The following is a 27,329-nucleotide window of genomic DNA, read 5'->3' on the forward strand; positions in this document are numbered from 1 at the left end:
TTTTTTTTAATCATTATTTCTCCTTGTGTAAGTCAACTGAGATGCCATTGTGTAATTTTACTTCTGCTTCCTGTTCAGAAGTTTGAACTGTTGTTAGCTCTCTGCCGTGGAAGGGAGGAGTTTTGTAGCTGCGCCTTCAAGAGCGGAAGCCTATCATATTTCACCCTAATCCTAATTGATAGCTATAGCCAAGCTTATTGTTAACGAGAATCGCTCCGGAGAGGCTTCGCTGAGCCTTTTCGTTTTAGGCAGAAAGCTACATGGCTGGTTTGGGGGAATCAGAATGCCTTTTCCGCAGAGAAAAGAGAGAGCTGCTGTAATGTATATCATCCTCGCCTGGCAACTTGCTAAGAGCATGCATTTTTTTGTGATCAAAGGAGCTCTTGGTTTCTCTACGTGATAGGAGAGGAGCCTGGATTACAAGCACACTGGAGGGAAGAGGTGGATTTTGGATGAAAGCGGGGAAAAGCCAAAATCTGTGTATTTTTCGGGATTGTACTTCGACACTCCTAATCTGATTTCCTGGAGGTTGTTTTCAGCGTGTCCGTCTGTTTTGCTTGCTTCTATTGTGTTGTGCTTGGCAGCTCGGAAAGTGGGCAAAAGCAGAATTAACCACTTGGATTTATGTTCGATTGAGTTTTAAAATGAACAAGTGTGTTACTTATTTTAAAACATGTACACGCCCACGCTGGTGATAAAGGAAAAGGAACAGAAGAAGATTTAAGAGCGTTCTTAATTGTTGCAATATTGCAATTTGGGGATATTTTTTAAAAAAGAGAAAATGAAACAGGAGGGCTCCTCAAAATCACTGCGGTTTAAATCTAATCCAGGATCCCTTTCACGTGCTGTAAGCTGGATAAACTTCTCTACGCTGTCCAAGCAAACAAAAAGGTTATTTCGCAGTGATGGTGAACTCACATCCATAGGCGGGGAGCAAGTGGGAGAGGATGAGAACTGGATCTACAGACCACAACACAGAAATGGTGATGGTTGTTTTTATATTCAACCCAGATCTCATCATTTTAATTATGCTTTGTAAGATTGTGCTTCATTGTTCCCATGCTCCTTTTCATTTTCTCCACAAGCGTCTCTGTTGACCTTCTAGATTCTGAGGCGTTTCTTGATAATGCAACCTGCTGTTTTATTGTATGCTTACAAAATCATTCTTCCTAAGAGGCTAGCCTATGAAAACAGGATTTTCGTTGCTGTGCTTTTTAATGTGGCAGTTTGTTATGACAAAGGATTTCTCTGAGATTGCGTGAGGGGAGGGGAACTGAAATTTAATGGGCCTAAAGATAAAAGACAGGGAAACGTTAATTGCAAAAATACAATCTTCAGTTGTTTTTGGAGACATAATCAGTGCATGTAACAGACATGTGTAACAGGTGTATGTAAAGCAAATGGTAAGGTTTTTTTTTTCTTGCTTCACCTGTGGATGGGGTTTAACAGTTTCTGGAAGGTGGGACCCTAAGGAACATGTATTTATATATTTATTATTCTCATAAGTGTATTATGCTATACAAATAAATGATTTTATAATTTGATTGGAACTTTTGGCTTAGCTTCATGTGAGATTCATTCCCTTCTTAACTGTGTGCAGTACTTAGTGGCATTCTGGCAAGGCAGAATTATTAGCTTTAGCTAAAATTGTTTCTAGACTGATGATTCATCCACCTTTCTGAAAACTACACAAACACATCCTTGAAGTCCTCAGGAGCTGAGTTTCACCTGAAAACCTTTACTCTACTTCTCAACTTCCTTTCTTACCAATGGCTGCCCCCCCACCCCCCCCCATCAAAGTATTTTGCACTTGTGAGTAGTTGCCTGCCTCATTTGTCATCTCTTATGAAACATGATAAGGACTTTGTTTTACAGCATGTTAAAATAATAATATCTTTTTGGCCAGTGTTGTAGGGACCACCTATAATAATCCAGTGAGTTAGCTATTTTACCATTAGAATTTATACATAAATAGCAAATGATAGGCTGTATTGGAAATTGCAACTGTTTAGTTTATATTTTACTGAAAAATGCATAATGTATTTTTGAACATTGAGAAAACCAGTCACAAATATTGAAAGAGCACTTGTGTGAAACAGCCCCATGATAGCTTCAAACTTCATAGCGTGGGAAAAATGAGGATGGGTATGTATCTATTGTTTTATGGGACTTGACTAGAAAACTTGTGAGTTCTTGTTTGGATGCCGAATTTGCTTTGTTTCCTGCTGTGGCACCCTGCTAGAGACCCAAACATCTTCCAGTAAAAGTAAATGGCTATTCAATTTCTCCTACATTCAGTTAGGTCTTTCGATGGTGCATTTTCTCTTGCTTTGAAGCTCTGTTTAAAAGAGATGAGACTGAAAGATAGCTGGAGGAGGCAGAGAAGAGAAAAAGAGACTAGATGAAATTACTGTAAATCAGCCTGAATTTTCAGGACTTCACTTCTAACAGTCAAAGTCTTCAATGTCATTGGTAAAAGTAGTAAAAAGAATTTAATGAAAAAGCATTTTTCTAAACTCCCCTCTTAAATGCAAATGTGTTAAGTCAGCCACTCTTCAGAAATGGTATACCAAATTTGAAAGTTACTTTTAAAATGGAAAATCTAGAATTCTGAAAAACTGAAGAGATGTTTGGTCAAATCTGTTTTTTTAAAAAAAAAACTGGGTCATTTAGAGGGTAGATTTATAAAACAAAAGTTTGGTAATTGATCTTAAAGCAATTTAATAATTAAATAAAAAATTCTGAAACATAAGGTTAATATTAAGTTAATATTACAGTAGGTTAATAATCCTAACCCTTGTATATTTTGTACCAAGAAATTCATAATAGTCACAGCATTAAGATTTTTTTTTATTTTTAGTCCTCTAAAGTAAACAATGATACACTAATGCCATATATGCAGTACAGGTAATGATAAACTTGGCACTATTTCTGGGGTCAATTTTTGAAGTCCATGTGTGGACATTTTAAATTCAGCATATATTGCAAATGTCCATGAACACACCTGGAGTTTATATTGCCCTGTGCACTGATTCATCTCCAGGAACTTGATATGTACGGTATGAGTAATATTACCATGTTTCCACTGATGATTGCTTTATAAGGTCTGTCTGTGAGCCCAAAATATTTATTGGTTTAAGAGCTCCAAAGCAACTCTGTCATACCGTTAGAAACACTCAGAAGTGATTGCAGTTGTAATAATTTCCCAGTCAGGCAGACTAACCCTTGGACTAGAAACCGGAGATTGCAAAACAACCCCAGGTAAGAATGTCTGGTCTGAATAATGTGAATAAAGCAAATGTATGATGATTTCTTTTTTGAAAAACAACTGTGAAATCAAGTTTCCTCTCTTCCTGAATTCAGATTACAAACAGTGTGGTAGTATAATAATCTTGGGTCAGAATCCCTAGGCATAATGCTCAGTTATTTGTAAAATCCAATGAATTACTTTTCAACCCTAATCTTTGAGAATTGTTCCAAAAAACGGTACCAGAGATTAGCATGAGGAAAAATTATTTACAGAATACAATGTAGAGACATATGCATGACCTTATTCATATTAGAATAAAGACCAGTGTGCCAATTGTTGAAATCAAACTTTTCATATTTCTAAATAGTTGCTTTTCTCAAAGCTGTTCATTGTAAGGTCCTTATTCTTGAAATGCCTACACTTCAAGTTGAAGTTCTTAAAATTATGAGGTAAATAATGAAGAGGCCAATACCATCCTTTGTGAAACATCCTTTCCTTTATAATGTTGAATGTGGCTAAAAAAAGCAAGTTGTCCTTAGTAATTTGTAACCCATTTTGTTTCCAAGAGTATTTCATAAACTAAAATGAATTATATATTTCGGAAATTCTGTGGTTTAAACTTAACATGTAGAATAGACCCTGGAGAAATGCTGGCATGTCAATGTTCTTATTTTGCTTTTTTCATAACTGTTCTACTGGGTATTCAGTTAAATTATCAGGTTTACATGAAGTTGGATTGAAATCAATTTTGCTTGTATGTAAGGCTAAAAGTAGGAACTTAAGGAGAGGACATTTAATCAAAATGTGCTAGAAGCTGCAGTACCACAAGTGTGTTACCCAGATGTTAAGTCTATTTCCTTGAAGTTTGTTGCTTCAATGTTTGAAACTTAGCATTGTGTACTGCTCACAGTTTTTTTCTTGTGAGATGGGTAAATAAATAAAAATGTTTAAAGACATTTTTTGTTATGTGGCTGACTTCTTTTAAATTTGAAAGGGACAACAAATCTAGCAAAACAAATGTAATTATGTGATATATTATACAGAAGTAAGTAATGTATTGTTCATTTAAGATGAATGTATTGTTCATTTAAGATGAAGATTATGTTCTCTTTTGTTGACTATATCGTTGTTAGATTTTCTTGCAAGGGCTAGTTTTTCCTTTAATGGGAGTTCACATACTCAGCCAGTGTAGGAATGGGAGAAAGATGTAGGAATGAACATACTTCATTGATTTGGGGGTTAGATGGGTAGCATTATTGTCACTTGACTCGTATATAAAATAAAGAGACCTATTGCATAGAGCACAGTAAGGGGTAGAATGAGAGGACTTTGTATCCCTGTAATTGGACAGCATCTATAAAAATATTTTATTACTTGTAATGATAAGGATGGCAGTTGATTAATGTTTAAAAAATTATTTTTATTGGAATAAAGAATACAGGTAGTCCCTGACAGACAACAGTTCTTTTAGTGACTGTTTGAAGTTATTACAACATCACTGATGAAAGTTGATTTGTGATTGTTTTTCACCCCTACAACCATTGCAACATCCCCATGGTCATGTAATCAAAATTCAGACTGCTTGGCAACTGATTTACCTTTATGACCATTGTGACAAGAAAGGTCATAAGCTGGGGCAAAACTCACATAACTATCTCGCTTAGCAATATAAATTTTGGGTTAAGTTGTGGTTAAGTTGAGAACAACCTGTAATGGGATGTGACTGTTTCAAAACACTTGAAGTAGTGCAAAAGTACCCTTGATTTTAGTTAGCATATGTTGGAATTATTATACAAATTATTGAAGATTGCTTTAAACAGTCTCGTGAGTATCAAATGTGGCAATTTTTATTTTGTATACAGTAGTATACTATTCCAACTTACCATGTGATGCTGATGGGGTTGTTTCTGAGTACTTGGAAGCTGTGGGATGATAGGCTTTAGTTCAGCCCTAGCAAGACCAAGCGACTTTGGGTTCTAGAGTTGCCCAATCTAGTGATTTTCCATCTATGGTTCTTGATGGGATAGCAGACCCTCAGACAGAAGTGGTGCACAATTTGGGGATTTTCATGGATTCAAGCCTTGTGTTTGAAGAACAGATGTTGACCATAATCAGGAGAGTTTTTGTAGTACTCCATCTGCCTCCAATTTTGCATTTTCCTGGATCAGCACTGTTTATTGTCACTCATACCTCCCAAGTGGCTGACTGAAATGTGCTATACATACATGGAGCTGCTCTTGAAGATCACTCAGAAGCTGCAGCTAGACCAGAACATAATAATGCAAGCAGTTATGGCCACACCTCTCCTCTACACTTGTTTCCAGTAGGCTTCTGGAGGACCTCCTATGTCTCCTCTAAAATCCTTCATTGGATGAGATCAAGTTTTAAGTGGGAATTCTCTCTAATTGTTTCTGTCTGTCTCACTAAATTTAAACAGGAAGGGAATGTTCCAGGTTGCAACTATTAAACAGTGCCATTTGATGGAAGCAGAGAGACTTTTCCTGTCATAGCACATGCCCTATGGAATATGAGATTTACACAGCCCTTACATTTTGTAAGTCCTTAATGACCTGGGTGACTCCTTGAGCATGGGGTTTGGAGGTTGGGTGAACCTATCAGATTGTTTTTTTTCTTATGGCTTAAGTTGGGTTTATTCTTGGGCACCATTTTATTAGTAATTGTTTTTGTTTTGGCTTTTAATACTACGTTGGCTGATGAGAATGAAGGTCAATAAGATTGGAAGCTATATACATTGATTTGAGTAAATAAAGAAAATAAATATTCAAAATACTTGGTCTTTTCATGCATCTTTTATATTCTAGCAGCGTGACCTGATTAGATTTTTTTCTCACAATTTTACTTGTGCTTGCACTAATCAAATGCTTATGTCATCAGATCATTGGCAGCTTGGTAAGTTCCAAAGTTCTGGTTTGACTTTAGCAGTATTTCTGGGATGCTACTTGCTTCAGTATAATTTCTGAAAGTCGGTTTGAATTAAACGTTAATTTAGGAATTTATAACAACATAGACTGTAAAAAATACATAATGGCATATATATTATCAGAGTGGTCACATGAAGTAGCTTTTCAGGAAATAAAATTAAATTAAAGATGAAGAGAAAAGATGTGGAAAATTTGAGAGTATAGAAATTGAATTGTGAAGTTTACCTCTCAGAGACATTTGTGTCTCTCCCTTACACTGCTCAGAGAGACACAATGGCCTACATCAGGGGTCAAACTGAAGGCCTGGGGGCCAGATCCAGCCACAGGATGCTTAGATCTGGCCCATGGGGCCGCCATGAAAACAGTGAAGAACTGGCCTGCAGTACCTGTGTCAGCGAAAACAGAGCTCGGGGGGGCTGCCTTCCCAAGCTCCGTTTTCAGTGACAGAGTTACAGGATGGCATTGCAGCTGAAAACTGGAGCTTGGGAGCCCATTTTTGCTGGCAGAGCACTCAGGCCCCCACATGCCCTCCCACACGTTACATCGAGCTGGCTACACCCACCCTTGCCATGCCCACTCCAAGGTCAAACACAAACCTGATGCAGCCCTCAATGAAATCGAGTTTGACACCCCTGGCCTAAATGATCTTTTGAATTCTTACGATTCAATGAAATTTATTTTATAATAATTAACTTATATATATCAGCAATTAAAGTTCATTATAAAATGAATCTCATTAATTGCAGTACACCAGAGCTGAGTTTGTGTGATAATACAGAACTATCTTGCGATATTAATTGGAGTGCTCTTGAAAATGTATGTTCAAAATCTACTGTTGCGAGTATAGAATACCTTGCCACTCCTAGGGTTTTATGGAAGTTTATCTTCCAATCTTCCAGTCTATGTCTATGGTTAAGTGCCAGAATGGAAATCATAGAAACCATGAAGTCTAGTCCCATCTTGAGCAAAAATCCAGCTGGATGCCTTGGTCTAGTCACGCTCTTTCAGCCCTAGGAAAGAGCGGTGGCAAACCACTTCCAAAATCTTGCAGCAAGACTTCAGGGACTTAATCCAGTTAGTTTCCATAAATCAAAAAATTGACTCGAAGGCACCAAATCATATAAATATATAATTCACTAAACTAAAGTGGTTCTCTTATCATATTCAGATCACTCTCTATTGACGTTTGAGTTCCCTTCAGCTACTCCTTATCACAGTGAGGAAGGCCCTATTAATTTGTTATTTCTCAGGCACCTGATATATATGCTGTTGAGTTTCAGAGGGAAATGGGGTAGTTCCTGAGGCTCTGGTGCATAGATCCATGGGACCTTGTTCACTGCCTGGAATTAAGAGATTATTGCTATAAGAACTCTCAGTTCCTAGATCCTGGAGAACTCCTAGTTTTCAAAGGGATTCCATGCAGTGGCAAAAGAGATACCTAGAATGCCACTGAAAGAAATTGAAGAGTAAACCTGAGTGAGCACAGGAAGATTACTTCAAGTAGTTAAATGTTATCATTTTTCCACTCTTACTGCAACAACAGATTGTCAGCTGTGGCCTTGTATGAAGAGTTCTAGGAATTTCTCAGATAAACTTGTTTAGATCCATTCTTAGCTAGTTTCCAGTTTGCAAATCCTTTGGAGTTGACTAAGACATAATATGGTTATCGGGAAAGAGTTCAATCATTGTGGTCAAAGGAATACACAAAGACACTGGGGCTATAAGTGCAGCCATCTTGTATTAAAGCTTTTTCCAGTTGGTTAAAGCCTCCTGGGAGATGATGTATAGCTGGACCTAGTGGTGGTAAATTGATTTTTGAAATAAGGGATGTTTTCTCCAGCTTCTAAAGATGCAGAGCCCACCTACCTCTTCAACAAATCATTCCAGGACCCACTAATACTGGATAAATTGTGTCTTGTCTCCAATCTTCCTTTTTTTAAGGGAAGGTTTAACAGTTAACAGATAATCAAGAGTTGGAAGGGACCTTGTAGGTCATCTAGTCCAACCCCCCGCCCAAGCAGGAGACCCTACACCATTTCTGACAAATGGCAGTCCAATCTCTTCTTGAAAGTCTCAAGTGATGGTGCTCCCACAACTTCCAAGGGCAAGCTGTTCCATTGGTTGATTGTTCTCACTGTCAGAAAGTTTCTCCTTATTTCCAGGTTAAATCTCTCCTTGTTCAGTTTCCATTGCTGAGAAGGAAGTCAGTTAGCAGCTTCAGAGTGTCCTGGAGGAAAGTGATTACCTTGATCTTTTAAGTCAGGTTTCAGAGTACAGTAATGAGGTAGCATTGATTATGCTTATAAACGACCTTTAACAGAATTGAGGTTTATTTATGAATGAATGAATAAATGAATGAATGAATTTTAGGACTGCTTGAAACCAATCAGGCAACCTAAAGAATTAGAGTATTCAAAGCAAATACAAACCAGAAGAAATTAAAATGGTGATTAAAAATGCAAAGCTAGCAATTATAAATTTCTAAAAGTGGTGCAGCTATGTTAAAAATAATCCTCAAAAGCTGTCCAGAAAAGTTACCCAGTTTCATAAAGGCTATGAAGGTAGACGATATATGTGATTTAGATAGCAAGCCATTCCATAAAAGGAAAGCTGCTACAAAAAATGTCCATCGTTGGGCTCCCGATAGGCAGGAATCTCACATGGCAGTTGTCCAGTAGGATGATCAGAAACTATTGAGGAAAGGCAGTTCCTAAGGTACCCAAGGCTTACCATGTAGGGAAGGGGAGATGTATCCATCTGGGGCTTTTCTTTCTTTTTTTGTCTTAAGCAGCTTTCTGTAACATTTTTATACCATAGTATTCAACTGGATTTAAGGGTTTAGAATAAGCAGGGCGTGTAAGTGGTTCTCCTTCTTCCTCTGAGACTCATTCCAATCAGTGTTGATAGTAGGAGAGACCTAGTACTAGACCTGCCACACTTGTTTTGTTCTTACTTAACATTTATATGAAAACTCTGAGTGAAGTTATTCATTGGCATACTCAGATATCAGTACACAACAAACTATTCCTGAAACTAAAATCTTATGATATCTCTGGGCAACTGCATAACTGGATAGAAGTATTCCTGTCAAATAGACAACAAATGGTCAAAATTGGGAGTGTCCTATCAAATTCTGTACCTGTCAACAGTGGTGTCCCCCGAGGCAGTGTTCTAGGACCAACTCTCTTCATACTCTACCTAAATGACCTCTGTGATCATATTAAGAGCAACTTCGCTGATGATGTAAAGCTATTCAACACCACAGACAATACTGCTACCCTTCAAAAACACTTGACTATGTATCAGAATGGTCAAACAAATGGCAACTTCAAATCTCAACAAATAAATGCTCTGTCCTACATATTGGCAAAAAAAATCAGAAAATAAAATACAGGCTGAATAGTCAAGACCTTGTTGATGATCCAAACTCTGTCAAGGATCTTGGAGTACTCATTTCTAATGATCTAAGTGCTAGAGCCCACTGTATCTACATAGCCAAAAAGGCTTTAAGAGTTGTTAACCTAATCCTACGTAGCTTTTTCTCTGGTAATATCACACTACTAACTAGAGCATACAAAACATTTGCTAGACCAACACTCGAATACAGCTCATCAGTCTGGAACCCACATTACGTATCTGATATTAGCACAGTTGAGAAAGTCCAGAAATATTTCACAGGAAGAGTTTTCCACTCCTCTACTCGTTGCAGAATACCTTATGCCACCAGACTTGAAATTCTAGACCTAGAAAACCTTGAATTACGCCGTCTTTGGTCTGATCGAAGTATGGTATATAAAATCATACATTGCAATGACTTACCTGTCAATGAATACTTCAGCTTCAACCATAACAACACAAGAGCATACAATAGATACAAACTCAAGGTTAACCACACCAAACTTGATTGCAGGAAATGCGACTTCAGCAACAGAGTGGTCAGTGTCTGGAATACTCTACCTGTCTGTGGTTTCTTCCCCAAACCCCAAAAACTTTAACCTTAGACTGTCTACTATTGACCTCACCCCTTTCCTAAGAGGTCTGTAGGGGGCGTGCATAAGTGCACCAACGTGCCTACCATCCCTGTTCTATTGTTTCTTTTATTTTTCTTATAAGTACCCATTTCATGTATTCATAACTATATACTTATACCTATTATCTTGTAAGCAATTGACAAATCAAATAAATAAAAAAAATAAAATATCACCAGCTGATGATATTTAGCTATACCTCTCTATCCTGGGTCAAGCAAGTAATGCTATCAAGGTTCCTTTCAAATGTCTTGAAACTGTTAGCGGAAGGAGGCAAATGTGAAGAACAGGATTTATTTTAACTGAAGCAAGAACAAGTAGAGTTTTGGGTTGTGGGAATGTTCCATCCTCAGTTCTCAATGTGTTGCACTCCCAGAGAGAACTGATGTACAGTTTGGAAGTTCTGTTTGACTCTTAGCAGGAAGAGCAGGTGGCAGCTCTGCCCAAAAGAACCTTCATGCAAATCCACTTTCTATGTCAGTTACATATGTCCATTGATGGACCAGGAAGCACTCTCCATCCTCACTCACACCCAAGCCAATTCTTATTTGGACTACTTCAGCTTACTATATGACCTGTGCTTGAAGGCTGTCTAAGAAGCTGCCCAGGGTCTATGTACAGTGATACAGATAGGTGTGTGTGTATCCAATATGCTCAAGAAATACCATTATTTTTGAGAGCTACACTAGCTACCCATAAGCTTTTAGGTGTAATTCAAGTTGATTACCATCTATAAAGTCCTTCATGGCACAAGAGCAGGTTATTTGTCTTTCTTTGTCTTTGCACATTCTTCAAGATCTAGCAGGGAATTACAGGTAGATCTTAAGTTACGAGCACAATTGATCCCAACATTTATGTTGGTAAACTAAAAAAAATGTGGGTGTTTTTTTTGCCCCATTTTATGGTGAGTTTTTTTGGCCACAGTTGTTAAGTGAATCTTTTCATTTGTTAAGTAACACAACTGTTAAGTGAATCTGGCTTCCCCATTGAGTTTGCTTGTCAGAAGGTCGCAAAAGGGGATCACATGATCCTGGGACATTGTGACCATCATGAGTCAGTTGCCAAGCGTCTGAATTTTGATTGTGTGAGCATGGGGATGCTGCAATAGTCGCAAGTGTGAAAAATGATCATAAATCACTTTTTTCAGTGCCATTGTGATTTTGAACCGTCACTGAATCAACTGGTGTAAGTTGAGGTGTACCTGTATGCTCTGAGTCCCTTCTATGAAACATTATCTAGCAGGAAATGGGTCTTCTTTGTTGTAGCATCTGCCCTTTGGAACAGCATATTTCTACAGCAGGGCTGTCAAACTTGTGGTGTCATGTGACATCGTGAGTTTTTCCCCCTTCACTAAACTGGGCGTGGTGTGTGGCCAGCACATGACACATCCAGCCTGAGTTTGAGATCATGATATGTCTTGTCCTTATCTTCCTTTTCTTATGCTACTACTGGTTTTGTTTTGTTGTTGTTCAGCTGCTAAGTCATATCCAACTCTTCGCAATTCCATGGATCACAGCACACCAGTCCCCCCGTCCCGTCCTCCACTGTCTCCCGGAATCTGCCCAAACCTATGCCCACTGTGTCAATGACCCTATTTAACCATCTCATCCTCTGTTGTCTCCTTCCTTGCCAAGAAAACTCCATAGAGAGCACCAAAAGGCTAAAAGGTACTACTGGTGCAATCTATCAATCACAGTTTATTTTATGTATGATCTATGATTTAAATTTAACAATAATCTTGGCATGTAAATTGTATTAAAATTACATTTTACAATATAAATAAGTTTAAATCATAGTTTCTTAGTTCAGATATAAAAGAAATTTGTTATTTCAGAAATAATATTACAACGTGCAAGAGGATGGAGGATAATATATTTTTAATTAAAATAGCATAATTAGGTTTTAGTCATGTTTCTGACATTAGATTGGGACAGAAATATCCCTAGTTCAGCATCTTTGGCAAGGAGAAAGGATGCTGCTATATTAAGATGCTCCAAGAATAGGGCACACTTCTTTGAAGCTCCAGAAATGGGAACAGCTTGTCCTAGAAGTTGTGCAGTAACTGATCTCTGCCACTTTTCTAATTCAAAGTTGGCACAAAGGACCGATGGGTGTTTGGCAGCCATGTATTTTAGGCAGATGGAAATCCTGCTGTAAAATCTGCAATGGTTATGAAATGATTTGCTTTCCCCTCTCCCTCTCCTTTTTCCTTCCTTCCCTTTCTCTATCCCTTACACGCACACATGTGTAAACAGAGTCTGAAACACTAGTAATTGCTTAAAATTCCAAAGTAATAACTACTTCTGGTTTGCTATCTGATACCATAATCACATGGATAGTTTAGATAATTATGTTGCATTGACAACTAATGTTAACTTGGACATGCTGAAACTATAGGCTAGATTTATAGTGGTTTGCAAGAGTATAATTCAATTTGGTTTAGATTGTTATAGTGAGTTAAATTTGGAATTTGCCTGGAAAAAATAAATAAACTATAGAATCAATATTAGTACTATATTTATACTTTTTGATATAGTTACATTAATATTGCTTTTCTTTTTTTGTAATAGTTTTATTAAGCATTACAGTTAAAAAGACAAGAACAAATACAAACTAAGAGATAAAAGTATAAAAAGAAAAAGAAAGTTAGAAAAGAAAGAAAAAGAAAAACAAACATGGAAAAGAAAAAAGAATACATACACACACAATATATATAAAGAAATTATTTACCCTCTCATAAAGTATAAACATTTTTAGTAACCTATTACCTCCTTTTAAAATATAACAAATTATCTCTTTGTCCCCTATTTTATCTATTATCTATAATCTTTATAGTCTCATCAAAAGCAAAAAGTCCATTAAGAAACAAAATGAAGAGAACAATTTTTAACCTTGATCACGTGCCTGCCTTCTACTTCTATTAATCTTGATCTTTAATTACTTCAAATAATATTCTAGAACTTGATTTCTTTTCATTTTTTTGTTTGTATCACAAAATTATTTAATACTTTAACAAGCCTTTTTTTGTAAATCCAATATTGAAAAATTATTCAGGTCATTTACTTGTTTGTTGGTTATTTCTATATCCATTTTAATTATTAAGATATCAGCTGATTTCTTTTGTATCTCCAATGTAACTTTTTTTTCATATTCTTATAGCCTGTCATTTTAAAATCACTTTCAGATCAGTCACAATCTAGTCAGGTAAAATTTATTCCTTTTCTATAATTTTTGTATACAGTCTATCTATAGAGGCAGACGCTTTTAAAATTAATTTCTGGATCCATTGTTCACAAATATATATCAGTTACGTCCATTAGTTTGTTCCATTCTGTATTAGTAAATAAAATTTAAATGATCATCTCCTTTAGTTGTAATCTCTAGTTCCCATCCTAACATTTTTTTAACCATTCAAAATAGCATTTCTCCATGTAAAGGATTCTTATACTGTCATCAATTTCAAAATCAATTTTGAAATCTTATTTCAAATCCATTTGATCCTTAATCCATTTGTAATTTTTGAATGCTAATCACCATTTTGCTGTTTATTCAAAATATTTTTTTAGTTTTTAAACTTGTATTTAAAATTTATTTTGCTAAAGACTAAAAGAGACTCACCCAGTGCTCTAAATCCTGCCTTTGTGGAGGTTCCTAATACAGTAATTAAAAAGCAGCTAAAAAGCAATTTCTGAAAGCAATTAAGCAATGAGCCTAGATGAACATTATGTCCATATAGATTATTGTTTTGACGGTGAGCTTGTTCAGAAACCCTCAACTCCCAATCATTCTACTCATAAGCCAATCCTGCAGTCCACACTAGAGGAGGCATAGTCTGGAGTACAAGTGGGCAATCTCCCAATCTCCATTTTTTCCAGAGAGATATTAATGACCAGTGTTCACAATGTGGCTGCTGACCTCTCTTGCAATGCTATCCCTGCTGCTTCAGGGACATCTAGTTTGCTATGAATCCTCACTGGAAGTCAGTAGTACTGCTTTTCTATCTGTAATTTATTTAAGTGTTGGAAGGAATGAGTAGTTAAACTGTTAGCAGATTTCATCATTCTTGGAAAACTTCTTTCAGCTTGGGTTAGTGGATGCTTTCTTGGTTTCATTCATACAGCCTTAAAAATCATCACATTTGGCCAGTGCTGAATTATGTCTTTTTAAAGCAATAATCCCACAGATATAATTTCTGATCTAGTCAATATTGTAGGTATTCTACTTTTTTCCTAAGTTCTTAGCTTAATATTTTATGAAACTCAGTGCTTTCCTATTTGGAAAAAAATTGTTTATCATAGAGATGGATCAGGCTTTAGACTAAACTCAGCAGTTGTGACTAATAGCGGACAGATTTTGGATGCAGAAGTTTCTAATTATTTTTCCTCACTGTGTTCTAAATTGCTTCTAATTACTGGGCTCCCTTGTGAGTTACCAAACCTATTTATCTGGGAGCTACTGCCTGCATACAGTATATTTTGCTTCTCCTTGTGTAATGGTAGGGTCTAAGTAGGTCAATTTCCCATTGTTTTAGCTTTTTTTCTCTTTTCGTGTTCTTCTTTCCTTTTCTCTTCTTCATAAAGCAGAATCTCTTTGAATCTCTTTGAAGGGTGGATCAAAATTTTTCTCCTAATTGCTGTGGATGAAGGAGCAAGTAATGTTTGCTGCAAGTGATAACTTTAAAAGAAAGGGTGACCTTTTTAAAATCTCAGACTAAAATCCAAATTAAGCAAGAACTAAGATGTTGTAATGTTCAAGTCATTTTTAAGTGAGCACTATGTGTCATTGAAATTGGTCTTATAGAGCAATGAATTATGACACTCGGCTTTTCCCCAGGAGATTGGCCTTTTATTAATCCCAATTTGAAAGTGCTAGGGGGAATCATTTTTCTAGCCCAGATGAAATTTAATATGTTGCAATATGTTACCCAGTTATCTCTGATGCTTTGGTTTGAAAAACGTGATGGCCATTTTTTTTATTATTCCAACATGTTATCATTGGCAGAAACTCAAAGGTACCTTAGTAGAAAAAATTATTAGATTCCTGAAAGTTAACCCTTTCCCTGGAATGTTTTCCTACACATGAATTCTATACGCATGCACATAGACACCTGCATATTCAAAAAGTATGTATATTGGGTGTATTCATGTTTGTGACATGTATGTGTACACATTTGCACATGTGTGTGTGCACTGAATCAATTTTGGGGGGAACAATTGTCTCAGTACATTAATTTGTTTGGGACAAGAAGATTATGCAGAAGCTTATGGGTATGATTTGTGCATAAGAATCATAGTTATTTATTATGTCAGTTTATGCACCTGGAATCTAATTCTGTACCTGGCTAGTAACATATTTAATACACTGATTTTTTAAAAATTAATAACATTATTTGTGCACATTTGTTTTCAGGAAGATAAGAATATTGAAAACTGTCCCTGAAATATGGATTTTATAAATATTATTGTGCTGGTTTAAAATAAGTTTATGGCAGATTTCAATACGTGTATCCAACAAATAACAAAGTGTAAATTAGTTTTGGCCGTTTAGGTAAATATATAGTTGTTTGCTGACATTCTATATCAATGCTTTATACTACGTTAGTATAATTTTATATAATTAAATGTATACCCTATTGATTCATTATTAAAAGACTATATTGCTTACATCATTCAAAATAGTAAAAAGTTAACTGAACACTGCAGGAGATAGTAGCAGGCTTGGATATTAAAGCCCAACCAGAGGAATCAGTACCTTTCGGAGTGAAATATTTTAGTAGCAACAGAGGAGTAGAAATAAAAATTAATTGCCAGAGGTAACTTCAGTTTTAGTGCAGCCATGGATAAGGTTTTCACACATTTGTTATAATCAGTCTACTCTCAACTAGATTTCATTTGGCATGTACAGGTAGTCCTTGAGTTACAAATGTAATTGAGCCTGCCCATTCCATTCATAACCTGGGGATTTGTGGGAGTGAATCTCCTACCTTGAGCGGGATCACTCCCTCTTTTCACCTATGCATTTGCTAATTGAATATGCGGTTTGTTAACTGCACATGAGGTATTTCAGGGTGGAGAATCCATGGGTCTAGTGATGGAAAAGGCCACATGCTTAAGACCACCCAGAATCACTGAAATTGCTCCACACAATTGCTTTCCCCTACCACCCAATCTGCCATGCTGGGTCACTTACCGTGCAAAGATCTAGCAAGCTGTCTCCTCTCCAGCCTCTCAGCCCTCTGCAGCTCCATTTTGGTGTGCGCAGGTCTCTTCTGGCACTTTGCTGATCAAAATGGAGCTCTGTTTAGGCCTGTGCATGCCTCACCCGGCACTTCACAAGCCAAAATGGAGGTTCAGAGGAGGTGGGTCCAGGCATGCACTCCATTTTGGCCGGCAAAGTGCTGCAACGTTTGTAGTGGCGCTGATCACCTAACTTCAAATATTCGCTAAGGGAATACTTGTAACCCTTACAATACAGGGATTACCTGTATTTCATTCACCCTCATCAAATCTTAAGAAAAGTGGTCTTTTAGGACATTTGAACCCCATATAGGGTAACAATTTCACAGAGAAGGAATGTTGAAGAAGGATGGAGTAAAAAAAGAGCTTCTAAAGTTGAAAAGATTGTAAAGTGCTTTACAAGCATAAAATTCAGTGCAAAAATTTATAGAGTTGGGTATCTGATCTGACTATTAAAGCACAATTCCCAATGCCAAAATTTTGAGCAAAATAGTCATAGACAACATTTTTTTAAAATAAATTTTTATTGGTTTTTAAAACAAACATAAACAAACAAAACATAAAAACTTCAAATCATCTTCCATATATGTACATACAGTGTGCCGGTTGGTTTACAAATTGTTTTGTGCTTCCATTTCATAGTCTTCAATTATAATTACATTGTATATAATCTCATATTTTCAATCAATATATTAAATACATTAATATCATTAATATCAATCATTTGACTATACTTTTATTCATTCATGTTTTCCAAAATGATCATATTTTACTTAATTTGTTTTATGACAATTCAGATTATCATCCCAGAACTATCCTAGAATCATTTTGTAGATATAATAAGAAAAGAATACATCTTTATATATTTATTATTTTCTAAAAGTCTACATATTTCATTACTATATTTGATTGTCTAACCATTGATAGAATAGATCCCAAATTTTATAAAATTGTAACTCAGAAAAGTTATCAACCTGAATCATGAACTACATAACCTTTGAATTATATTGTAACTAAACAACTAGCCCATTTAAACATTATGAATCTTATTTATATATTTAATGAGCTTAATACATAATTTAAATCTTTTTTTTCTTTGCTATCAATTTCCACATTTTATGGTTACTAACTTGGTGAAAAGTCTGTGTGGTTAGTTTTTCTAATGTGCAGATCCGGTTCATTATTAAATACATAGTGATGTGCATCTCTTCACTATGGGTTAAGGAATCATGTTTTCAAATTGGCAGGCCTGATCTAATGATTACCAGCTTAAATCATGTTCCCCTGCTGGAACATAACTCATTCGAGTCCAGTAATAAACTTTGCCTGATTAGCTGCACCTGCTAACATCCCCAGGGCGAAGCAAATACTTGATTGTCATTGGTATAAATCTCAGATGATAGCTGCTGTCCCTTTTCTTTATTTTTCCTTGTTTGCTTGTCTTGACAGAATGAATCTTCTCCTTTTAGTTTGATGGGGGCTAGTAAAGGTATTTTTTTTAAAGAAAAATTGAGACAGAGAGATTAATGCACTATTTTAAGGTGTACATTTAGCAGTTGCTTGAATTGCTACTTGCTTTTTATTTTTAAATTTTTCCTACTGTTTCCCTTTAAAAGCCTTTTTCCCTTTAAAAGCCATGAAACATTTACTTAAGAAGCTCTTTTATTACAAAAATTATATATATATGGATCTTTGGTTGTTCGGGTTTTCTCCCACGTAAGATTCGAAGTATCTAGGCAACGTTTCGATGCAGTCTCATTCATCATCTTCAGGCTTCTGTCTTCAGCTCTTGCTTCTCAGAGTGATGTGAGATTGCAGCTGCTTCTTCCTTTTAACTGCTAGTGGGGGTGGGACTTGATTGGATGGGGGCTTGGCTGTGTTCTGATTGGGTGGGGTGTGTTCTCATTGGTAGGGGTTTGGCTGCGTTCTGATTGGTTGGGGGTTGGCCGTGTTCTGATTGGTTGGAGGCGTGTTCTGTTCAGGTGGGGGCTTGGTTGTGCTCAGGTTAGTCTTAGTTGCTGGGGGATTTGAGTTGGTGAGCTGTGATCTTGCTGTTTGGCTTCGAGTTCGTGGTCGTGCTGCATCTTCATAGTGGGTGTCGGTTTGCTTCATGTATGGCTCGGAGGAGTTTGAAGTGGGTAGTGATGCAGCTACAGTGCGGCTTCTGGTCCGAAAACATATATATATCTATATATATATCTACCATAGTTTACTTGAGAAATAGCTACGTTTAAATAGCTTCATTTATCTGTCACTAATACACCCAAGTATCTTTGCTGATTTTACAAATATGAGCAGTCAACCATGGTATGACTTAGTTTATTGTCATCTGTTGCCACTAAAGCAAAATAACATGTACCCTGAAACTCTGCAATACTGAATATAAAAGTAGTACCAGGAAATCTCATTTCTATCATAACTTATTTGTATCCTACGATAGGAAACTGCCCTACTTAAATCTGACTGGTGTAATTTTTGAATTCACAAAGTAGGATCAGAGGCTGACAACCACTAGAATAGAATGCTCTATAGGTAAAGTTAAGCTTAATTTCAAATATAACCATCGTTTATAAATTTCCTACTTCACACTTATCACAAAAGGCAAGGAGCAAGTTACATAAAAATAATTCTGATATAAGCCTTGGGATAGCCGATGTCTGTTTGCTGGGGGGTTACTTCCTGCTCTGGAAGGCATAGATGGGAAGGGGAAGATAAGTAGTAGGGGGAGTTGTAGGGAGTCCCTTATCTTATAGAGGCTCAGGGTTGGGAGGACTCAAGCCTGGAATGGCTTGGCTTGGGTGGGTTATTGCTTAACAACAGTACCTGCAATTCCTCTTTAATGATCTCAACAAGTTCACAACTTTTTGCTTTATATCCGCACTGATTTATATCAGCAATCCCAGTCCCAATTGCAGTCATAACTCTGCATCCACCCATACAGATTTATAAAACAGATTTAACAGATGATCACAGTTGGAAGGGACCTTGTAGGTCATTTAGTCCAACCCCTCACCCAAGTGGGAGGCCCTACACCATTTCTGACAAATGGCAGTCCAATCTTTTCTTGAAAGTCTCAAGTGATGGTGCTCCCACAACTTCCGAGGGCAAGCTGTTCCATTGGTTGATTGTTCTCAATGTCAGAAAGTTTCTCCTTATTTCCAGGTTAAATCTCTCCTTGTTCAGTTTCCATCCATTATTCCTTGTTTGGCCTACAGGTGCTTTAGAAAATAGCTATATTTAGACAAGGTCCCACTCGCCATCTTCAGGCTGGTACCTTCGGCTTCGTGCTTGTGCGAGCAAAGCGTGATCGGAACTGCCCTCTCTCTATAAATACTGGTGGGGAGGTGTGGTGTGCTGGCTCTGTTGTGAGCATTGAATTCTACCCTATATTGTGTGTGTAGCTAGTGTAAAAGAAACCAAGTTCATTGGGAAATTAAAACATTTTAATAAAGCTTTTATAATTTGGCTAATAGCAATAGCACTTAGATTTATATACTGCTTTATAGTGCTTTACAGCCCCCTCAAAGCAGTTTACAGAGTCAGCATATTGCCCCCAACAATTTGGGTCCTCATTTTACCCACCTCGGAAGGATGGAAGGCTGAGTCAACCTTGAGCCTGATGGGATTCGATCTGCCAAATTGCAATAGGAGTAGCTTGCAGTACTGCACTCTAACCACTGCACCACCAACCTTCATGTATTTGCACTTTAGTCTTCTTATTTATAAAATTAACATCTAATAACATATATTATTCCAGGAGTGTGATAATTTACTGTATTAGAATATCTTCATTAAAAGTTAGTAACCATCATTTCATCTTGGGGTAGTGAATTCCACGGGGTAATTATGCACTAACTGAAGCTGGCTTCGCTCTGTTCTAAATCTCCTTCTAATTATACCTTTATTAGGTGGAATCTGGTCCTACTGTTTTGCAAGACCGAGAAAACACTTCTCCTTGTTCACTTTCTCCATGTGATACATGATTTTTAACTTGTCTCTATTTCTAACATACTTTTCTTCCTAAATGTTCTAATCTTTTACTCCCATTTTGGTTCTCCTCTGCTTCACTTTTTCCATCTCTGTTATATCCTTTTTCAAATGTAGTTATTGGAATTATACACTTGCTCCTGGTGCAGAGGTACCATATATCTTTATAAGGGCATTACAATGTCAGGCAATTTTATTTTCAAGTCCTTTCCTAATGAAGCCTACAATGGAATTTGCCTTTTTCATTCCTGCTGCACACTGAGTCAAAATCTTTATTCAGCTGTCCACTATGACCTTAGCATTTTTTTCCTGGCTATTGGCTGTCAGCTCAGTTCTCATGAGTTTGAGCCCTAATGTATATCAATTTACACTTATTTAAATTGAACCTCATTTCTTGAACTGTTCACTTAGTTTTGAAAGATTCTTTTTGGTATTTTTCACAAGAAATTCTTGCCATGTGGAAGAGTTGATAATATTCACAAACTTGGCCCTGAAGTCACTATTAAATCAAGATAATTTATAAACAAGTAAAAAGTAGTAAGCATTCACATCTCCTTATTAAGTAAGGTGTTTAGTCTTCAGAAAGTGGGCTGTACTGTTTAACCCCTTGCTATAATTAGTGTCAATGTGTATATTTCAGAGGTGGTATTCATAAGGTTCTGACCAGTTCTGGACATTCGGTAGCGGAAATTGTGAGTAATTTGGAGAACTGGCAAAAACCACCTCTGACTGGAGATTTTACAGTATCCTTCCCCTGCCACGGCCACCAAGCCACACCCACAGAACTGGTAGTAAAAAAATTTGAACCTCACCACTAGTATATTTCTATTTTTTTTACTGCTGCTGTTCTTCACTGTTTTAATTTGCCCCAAAACTGTAGTTTCTTTTTAATATGAGGTACCTTTCTAATGTAGTAATCTATTTCATCATACATATTTTTTTTTAATCCAACTAACTTTTTTCCCGAAGACTATGCTACTGGGTAGTAATTAGTTTTACTCTATTTTTCTTTGTTCTGAAGCTTAAATATAATACATTTCAGGAATATGCATAATCATACCTTGTAACCACATACTAAACCTTTCTTAAACTTGGCAGCAGCAGCAGCAGAAGAATTTTTTTATTTTATTTGTATAATAATAAAGTTACTTTTGGTAAATAATAAAAACACAGGGCAAAATCATAACCTCTCAATGCAGAAAAGAACAAGGTATGGGATGGGAAACTATTACAGATTATTTTCTATTAATTCCCGCTCCCTTCCATTCTACACACTTTCATAGTTTTGTCTTTTATACAAATTGGGTTATTTGGAGAAATTCGTTTAAAAAGAGAGCTTAAAGATTTCTCTCTTGACCTGTCACAAATTTATGAGGCATTGCCCTTTGTATGCCCTTTAACTTTTATTTGACTTGCTCTTGAGCCTAACTTAATTCATGACTGGGATTGGCTTCATGCAGAGTCTTACTGTGGTTTAACGGATTCTTTTTGTTTAAAAAGTGATAAGGAGTGCCAGACTCAGAGGTCACTTTGGAACATTCAGTCTGAGTTAATATTAAATTAAATTGCATCAATGTATCCATTTATATGTAGTTACGCCCTCTTTTGAACTGACTGTTCCCCATATTTATCTTGTAGTTGAAAAAGTTAGATTAGACGCAACATGTTCAAAACAATTCAGTAGTTCTACATGTGGAGTGAAGTTTTAAAATCTGTAATATCTACTTTTCTTCATGAAATGTCATTTTACTGGTAAAGTTATACACAGCTTCAATAAAAAATAAAAGTTGGGAATATAGATGGACACAAGGTTTGAAATTTATATAAAATGATGTATCAATGGTATTTTAACTCCTGTTAAATTGGCAAAAATGTATAAGGGAATTCCAAATGGAATTGTACAGGTAGCACTTGACTTACCACCCTTTGTTTAGTGTCTGTTCAAAATTACAACATTACTGAAAAAAGTGTCTTATGAGCAGTTTTCACATTTACAACTGTTGCAGCATTCCCAGGGTCACATGATCAAAATTCGAGCACTTGGCAACTGGCATGTTTTTGTAATGGTTGCACTATCCTCGGTCATGTGATCACCATTTATGACTTCTCAGCTAGCTTCCGAGAAGCAACGTCAATGAAGAAAGCCAGAGTCACTTGGCTACTGCATGATCCACTTAACAACAGCTGTAGCAAAGAGGTTGTAAGATGACTCACAACTCACTTAAATGCCTTGCTTAGTAACATCAGGTTTGGTCTTAGTTCTGGTCATAAGTCCAGGACTATCTGTAATCAATCCAAAGGTACTTTGGTAGACATGTAAGAAGGCTAAATAATTTTGGTATCAGATATTTTTGTTAAAAAAAAAATGAAAATGGATCTTATATTGAAACCTAAAGCTTTTCATTTAGAGATGGCAGATGAACAAATGAGGAAAAACACAGGACTTTGTTTTTATATGTAATTATAGCAGCAATGTTGTTATAAGCCCTAGAATGGAAAGATCAGGTATATTATCTGTTCTTATCAATTTAATATTTGATACAGGTAGTCCTTGTTTAATGACCTGTCACTTAGCAGTTGTTCAAAATTACAACCGATTGCCAAAAAATTACTTACAACCCATCGTTGAAGTTAGAACTGACTTACGCATATGCCCTACAATCATATGATTGCATTTCAGTTGCTTGGCAATTGGCTTGAATTTATGTTTGATTGCAGAATCCCACAGTCATGAGATCATGATTTGCAATGATTTTTTTTCCAGCAAAAAACAAAAAGCGCCAATTGGGAGAATGGATTCACTTAATTATTATGTGGCTTGCTTAATGTCCACAGTGACTAGCTCTACATCATTATAAAAATGGCCATAAAATTGAGTCAGATAATTTGATGACTCATTTAACAACTGCAATGATTTACGATAGAAATTTTGGGCTCAGTTGTGGTTGTTAAGTGAGGACTACTTGTATGTCCTCTATTTGAGGACTCAATATTAAATGGAATTTTAGAACTTTTTTATTTTATTGTTGTATACTGTCCAGAGTCACTTTGTGAGCAGTATACAACAATAAAATAAAAAAGTGGGAAGTATATGTTTTATTGTTATATACTGCCCAGAATCACTTTATGTGAGATGAGTAATGTAAATTTGATAAATAAATAAATAAGCTTTAATTTATTTTGTAGTCATATTTTGATAACTTATTTTTTCCTTATTCCTCATCTTATAAAACACAAATGTAAATAAAGTATTTTCACATATTTGTAGGTTCTATCAAATTTAACTATGATTTATTTTTAATAACAAGTTTTTTGGCTTAAATATCGAATTATGTTACAATACCTTATAAAGAGAAGTTTCAACAGAAGATCATTCTGGAAATGAGCATATGTTATTTTATTTTCCTCCCGAGACTCCTTTTAAACTCATTAAGGTAAACATATTTCAGATGCACACTTGCCTCCATCCAAAAAAAATAACTTTAGAGCAGCATACAAGCCCTCTCCCCACATTCATTGTCCCAGGCTAGACACAAAAAACATGATTCAGACATTCTTGAACTGACTGAATCACAGCTGGGAACATGTAAATGAAAAGTGGTTCTCTTTTGATAGAAAAGTTTTGGTTGTTTCAAATCCAAGCCTGAAGAGACAAGAGTTTTCGGGGAACAGAAGAAAATGTAGCGGTTATCCTCAGGGATTATCTAAAGTGCAGATCCAGGAGTAACTAACAGAAAAATCTATTACAGGCGATAATTAACTCAGAAGGAAATAAAAGGGGATATTACAAATATTGTAGTTTACAGGTATCAAACAACATCCTTGAGAAGCAAACAGTGATTGCTTGCTTGAGAGACTTCATCTGTGAGGAATAAGGAATATTTGTAATGAAGAAGTTTCACTTTTGATTCACTTTATTGTGAATAACCTTTGTCTCTGAAAACAATTCTTTGTGACAGTTATTTGTGCAATTATTCTCCATCTGTATATATCTTTGTCTTTTTGAATAGTATATCTCACCTACCTTGGATCTGTCTCAAATTTATATTACGTTTGCTAATTTTATGGTTAGGATGAGTAGGATGCTTGAGGATGCTGTTTGATTTATCTGTATTATTTATTCTACTTATCATTTTTGCATGTGTCTACTTGCAAAGTTAAACAGAAAAAGTCATTCTCTCTCTCTCTCTCTCTCTCATACACACACAAACACACACACACGTGTGTGTGTGTGTGTGTGTGTGTGTGTGTGTGTGTGTGTGTATCCCTAGCTACATGCCTCAAAAACATGTAGTCACTAGAAAGCGGCCCTATAGAATTTATTTCAGCTTTATCAATTTTCCCCTTTTTACTCACAAGTAAGTATAGCCTGAGGGAATTCTACCTGTCTTCCATGCTGGAGTTAAGATCACTATTGCTTCTCTTTGGTTCACCTTAGCCAGTTTAGTCTAGTATATAAGATGCTGGCCTAGGAGAATTTTAGTCCTACTCCCTCCTTAGGCATGAAAAACTGGCTGGGTAACTTTGGGCTAGTCATTCTCTCTCAGCCACTTATCTCACAGAGTTGTGATTGCAGGGGAAATGGAAGGCAGAAGGAGTACTGGTATGTTTGCTATCTTGACTTGTACATGAAAATAAAAGTGGAAAATAATAATAAAAGTGAGTTAGGATACCAGGTAAAGACCTTTCTCAAGAAGAGAGGTAGCAGCAGTAGTAACTACCAAGCAGCTACACCAGCATAAACCCCAGAGGACCTCTGGGAAGTGACGGTTGAGATCCTGTAAGTGTTATGCTGCTTGTAGTGTTAATCAGCTGTAGCCAGTAAAGCCTTTGCACAACTCTATCTGGTGTGCCGTTTGCATTCTTTCCTAGGTCAGGGGAAGACAGTCACTCATCTCCCAGTCACCTTGGGGTTTGACTACTACAGCACACTGTACATGAGACTGCCCTTGAACCATAAGCTTCAACTGGTCCAGAATGCAGCAGTGCGAACAGTGATGGGCATGCCTCAGTAAGCTCATGTAACACCTCAGCTTTGTGAGCTATGCCAATTGCCAGATTGCCTCTTGGGGCAATTCAAGGTGCTGGTTATGACCTATAAAGCCCTATAGAACATAAAGCCTGGTTACTTGAGGGGCCATCCATATTCCATGGTATCTGCCCAGCTGATTTGATCTTCCAGGATTAGTGCACTCTGAGTTTCTTCAACTAAACAATGTCATTTATTGGGACCCCAGAAATGTGCCTTCTCTGCGGCAGTACCTGTTATCTGCCCATTCCACTGTTTAGAAAACAGTGAAGACCTGGCTCTTCACCCAGGCCTTTGGTGAGGGAAAGTGAGACTTTTTACTTCATTCAATTCAATCTGTCACTCTTGCCATCTTTCATCTTATATCTTTTATTGTAATATCTTTGTCTGATTGTTCTGAGCTGTCCAGATTATTCTAGAGTCAACCCTACCACTATGATGGTGATAACATAGAGTTAAAAAGAAAACTAGGAATTTAGAGTGTGACTGATGCTGTTCTTCCCAATTTGTTTCAGTGGATTGTTGTTGTTGGTTTTGTTTTTTTTCCTCTCTGTAGCAGATGGCTAGGTAAAACAAGACTCAAATATAACCACTATGTTTGTTTAGCCAGTAAGGCAGAAATATGATTGGGTCCTTAGTTTTCGCTGAGCTTGGTTTTCTTACAGACATTTTATTACCCAAACAAGGTAACATGATCAGTGCCAGTAGAATGTGCTCTAATGATATTTCCTAGTTTGGATAATGAAATTTCTGCAAGAAAACAACCTGGTTCAGAGAGCACCAAAGATTACCTCATTTCAATGAATATTCTCCTCTATCAGATATATGGTTGGCCAAACTTTTGATTAACCATGAGCAATACTCAGTATGTTTTCCAAATTTAGCCTAAATAAATCATTTGAAGGAGGTCCCATAGTTTGTTTAGCAATTCTCACAAGAGATTCCAATTTGTGCGATTGAGCAATATATGCCAACATAATAATACGTTCCATGGATGAAATCAAGTTTGTTCTTCATTCTTCCTATGGAATATATAATATCTGTATTTCTCTTAATCTAATATCCATTGATCATAGTATTAATCTTTTCATCAATTTTCTAGTGGTTCCCAAATTTTTTTTCTTTATTCTATCGTCATTGCTGCCATGGCTCACAAAAATGTAGCTCTACCATATATATTTTTCTGCTATCCTCCCTCCCTCCCTTCTCGGAAAAAGCAGAGAAACACGAGGGAACTGGATTAATTTTCATACTCATGCAATTTTGGAAGGTAAGAAGGGCATTTGCATTAGAGTTTCTGTGAAATGCTATGCTATAGAAAAGGGTTGATAACAAGATTTTATTTACATATCTTTGGTTAAATTCCATTTTTAAAATCACAACTTGTGAAATAGACATGTGATGTACTCTTTTTTATTTGCTTTTCTCAGTGCTGTCTGGTAAACAGAGGACAGCATGTGTAGCTTCATCTTTATTTAGAGGTCAGAATAGCTGTTCTCCTAATTAGATAAGATATTTGTCCTATTTATTTAGAAGCAAGGTTAACTGTGACAATTGGTTGAAGATACTCTTGGTATCTATTTATAACTATAAAATATTTGCAATCCAGTCTGTGCGTGCTTAACATTTAGTTACAATTATGCATATTTCCTACTTCGTTGCATGTGTATGTAAAAACCTGTACATTTTAAAAAGCTGCCAACTTTCTAGTATGCTTCAAAATGAAACAGATTGTAATCCAGATTGATTATCCAAAAATTAAGGAGAGACGGAATTCACCATTCAGAGACGCAGCTAAGGTAAATGAAAGGTGGTTTATTTATTTTTTTACTTCACACTGACCAGCTCCTGAGTGTG

The 27,329-nt window shown here is 36.4% G+C and overlaps 1 protein-coding gene across 5 annotated transcripts in view; it reads left to right on the forward strand.

Moving 5' to 3' along the window:
• The window catches only part of NHSL1 (NHS like 1), a 157,918-nt gene that overhangs the window by 50,641 nt on the left and 79,948 nt on the right, over positions 1-27,329 (forward strand). For 2 of the 5 annotated variants that reach the window (XM_026705564.2, XM_087940322.1), the window contains exon 1: positions 163-983. The exons of 2 other annotated variants lie outside the window; for them this stretch is intronic. In XM_026705564.2, the coding sequence (XP_026561349.2) occupies positions 782-983 (202 nt within the window). In that variant the 5' untranslated portion in view covers positions 163-781. Of the gene's footprint in view, positions 1-162; positions 984-27,090; positions 27,272-27,329 lie in introns of those variants that run through there. One more of the 5 variants, XM_087940345.1, reaches the window with a different exon arrangement.

Source organism: Pseudonaja textilis, chromosome 1 (genome assembly GCF_049901715.1).
Source record: "Pseudonaja textilis isolate UNSWEBS1 chromosome 1, rPseTex1.2, whole genome shotgun sequence".
NCBI classification, from domain to species: Eukaryota; Metazoa; Chordata; class Lepidosauria; order Squamata; family Elapidae; genus Pseudonaja; species Pseudonaja textilis.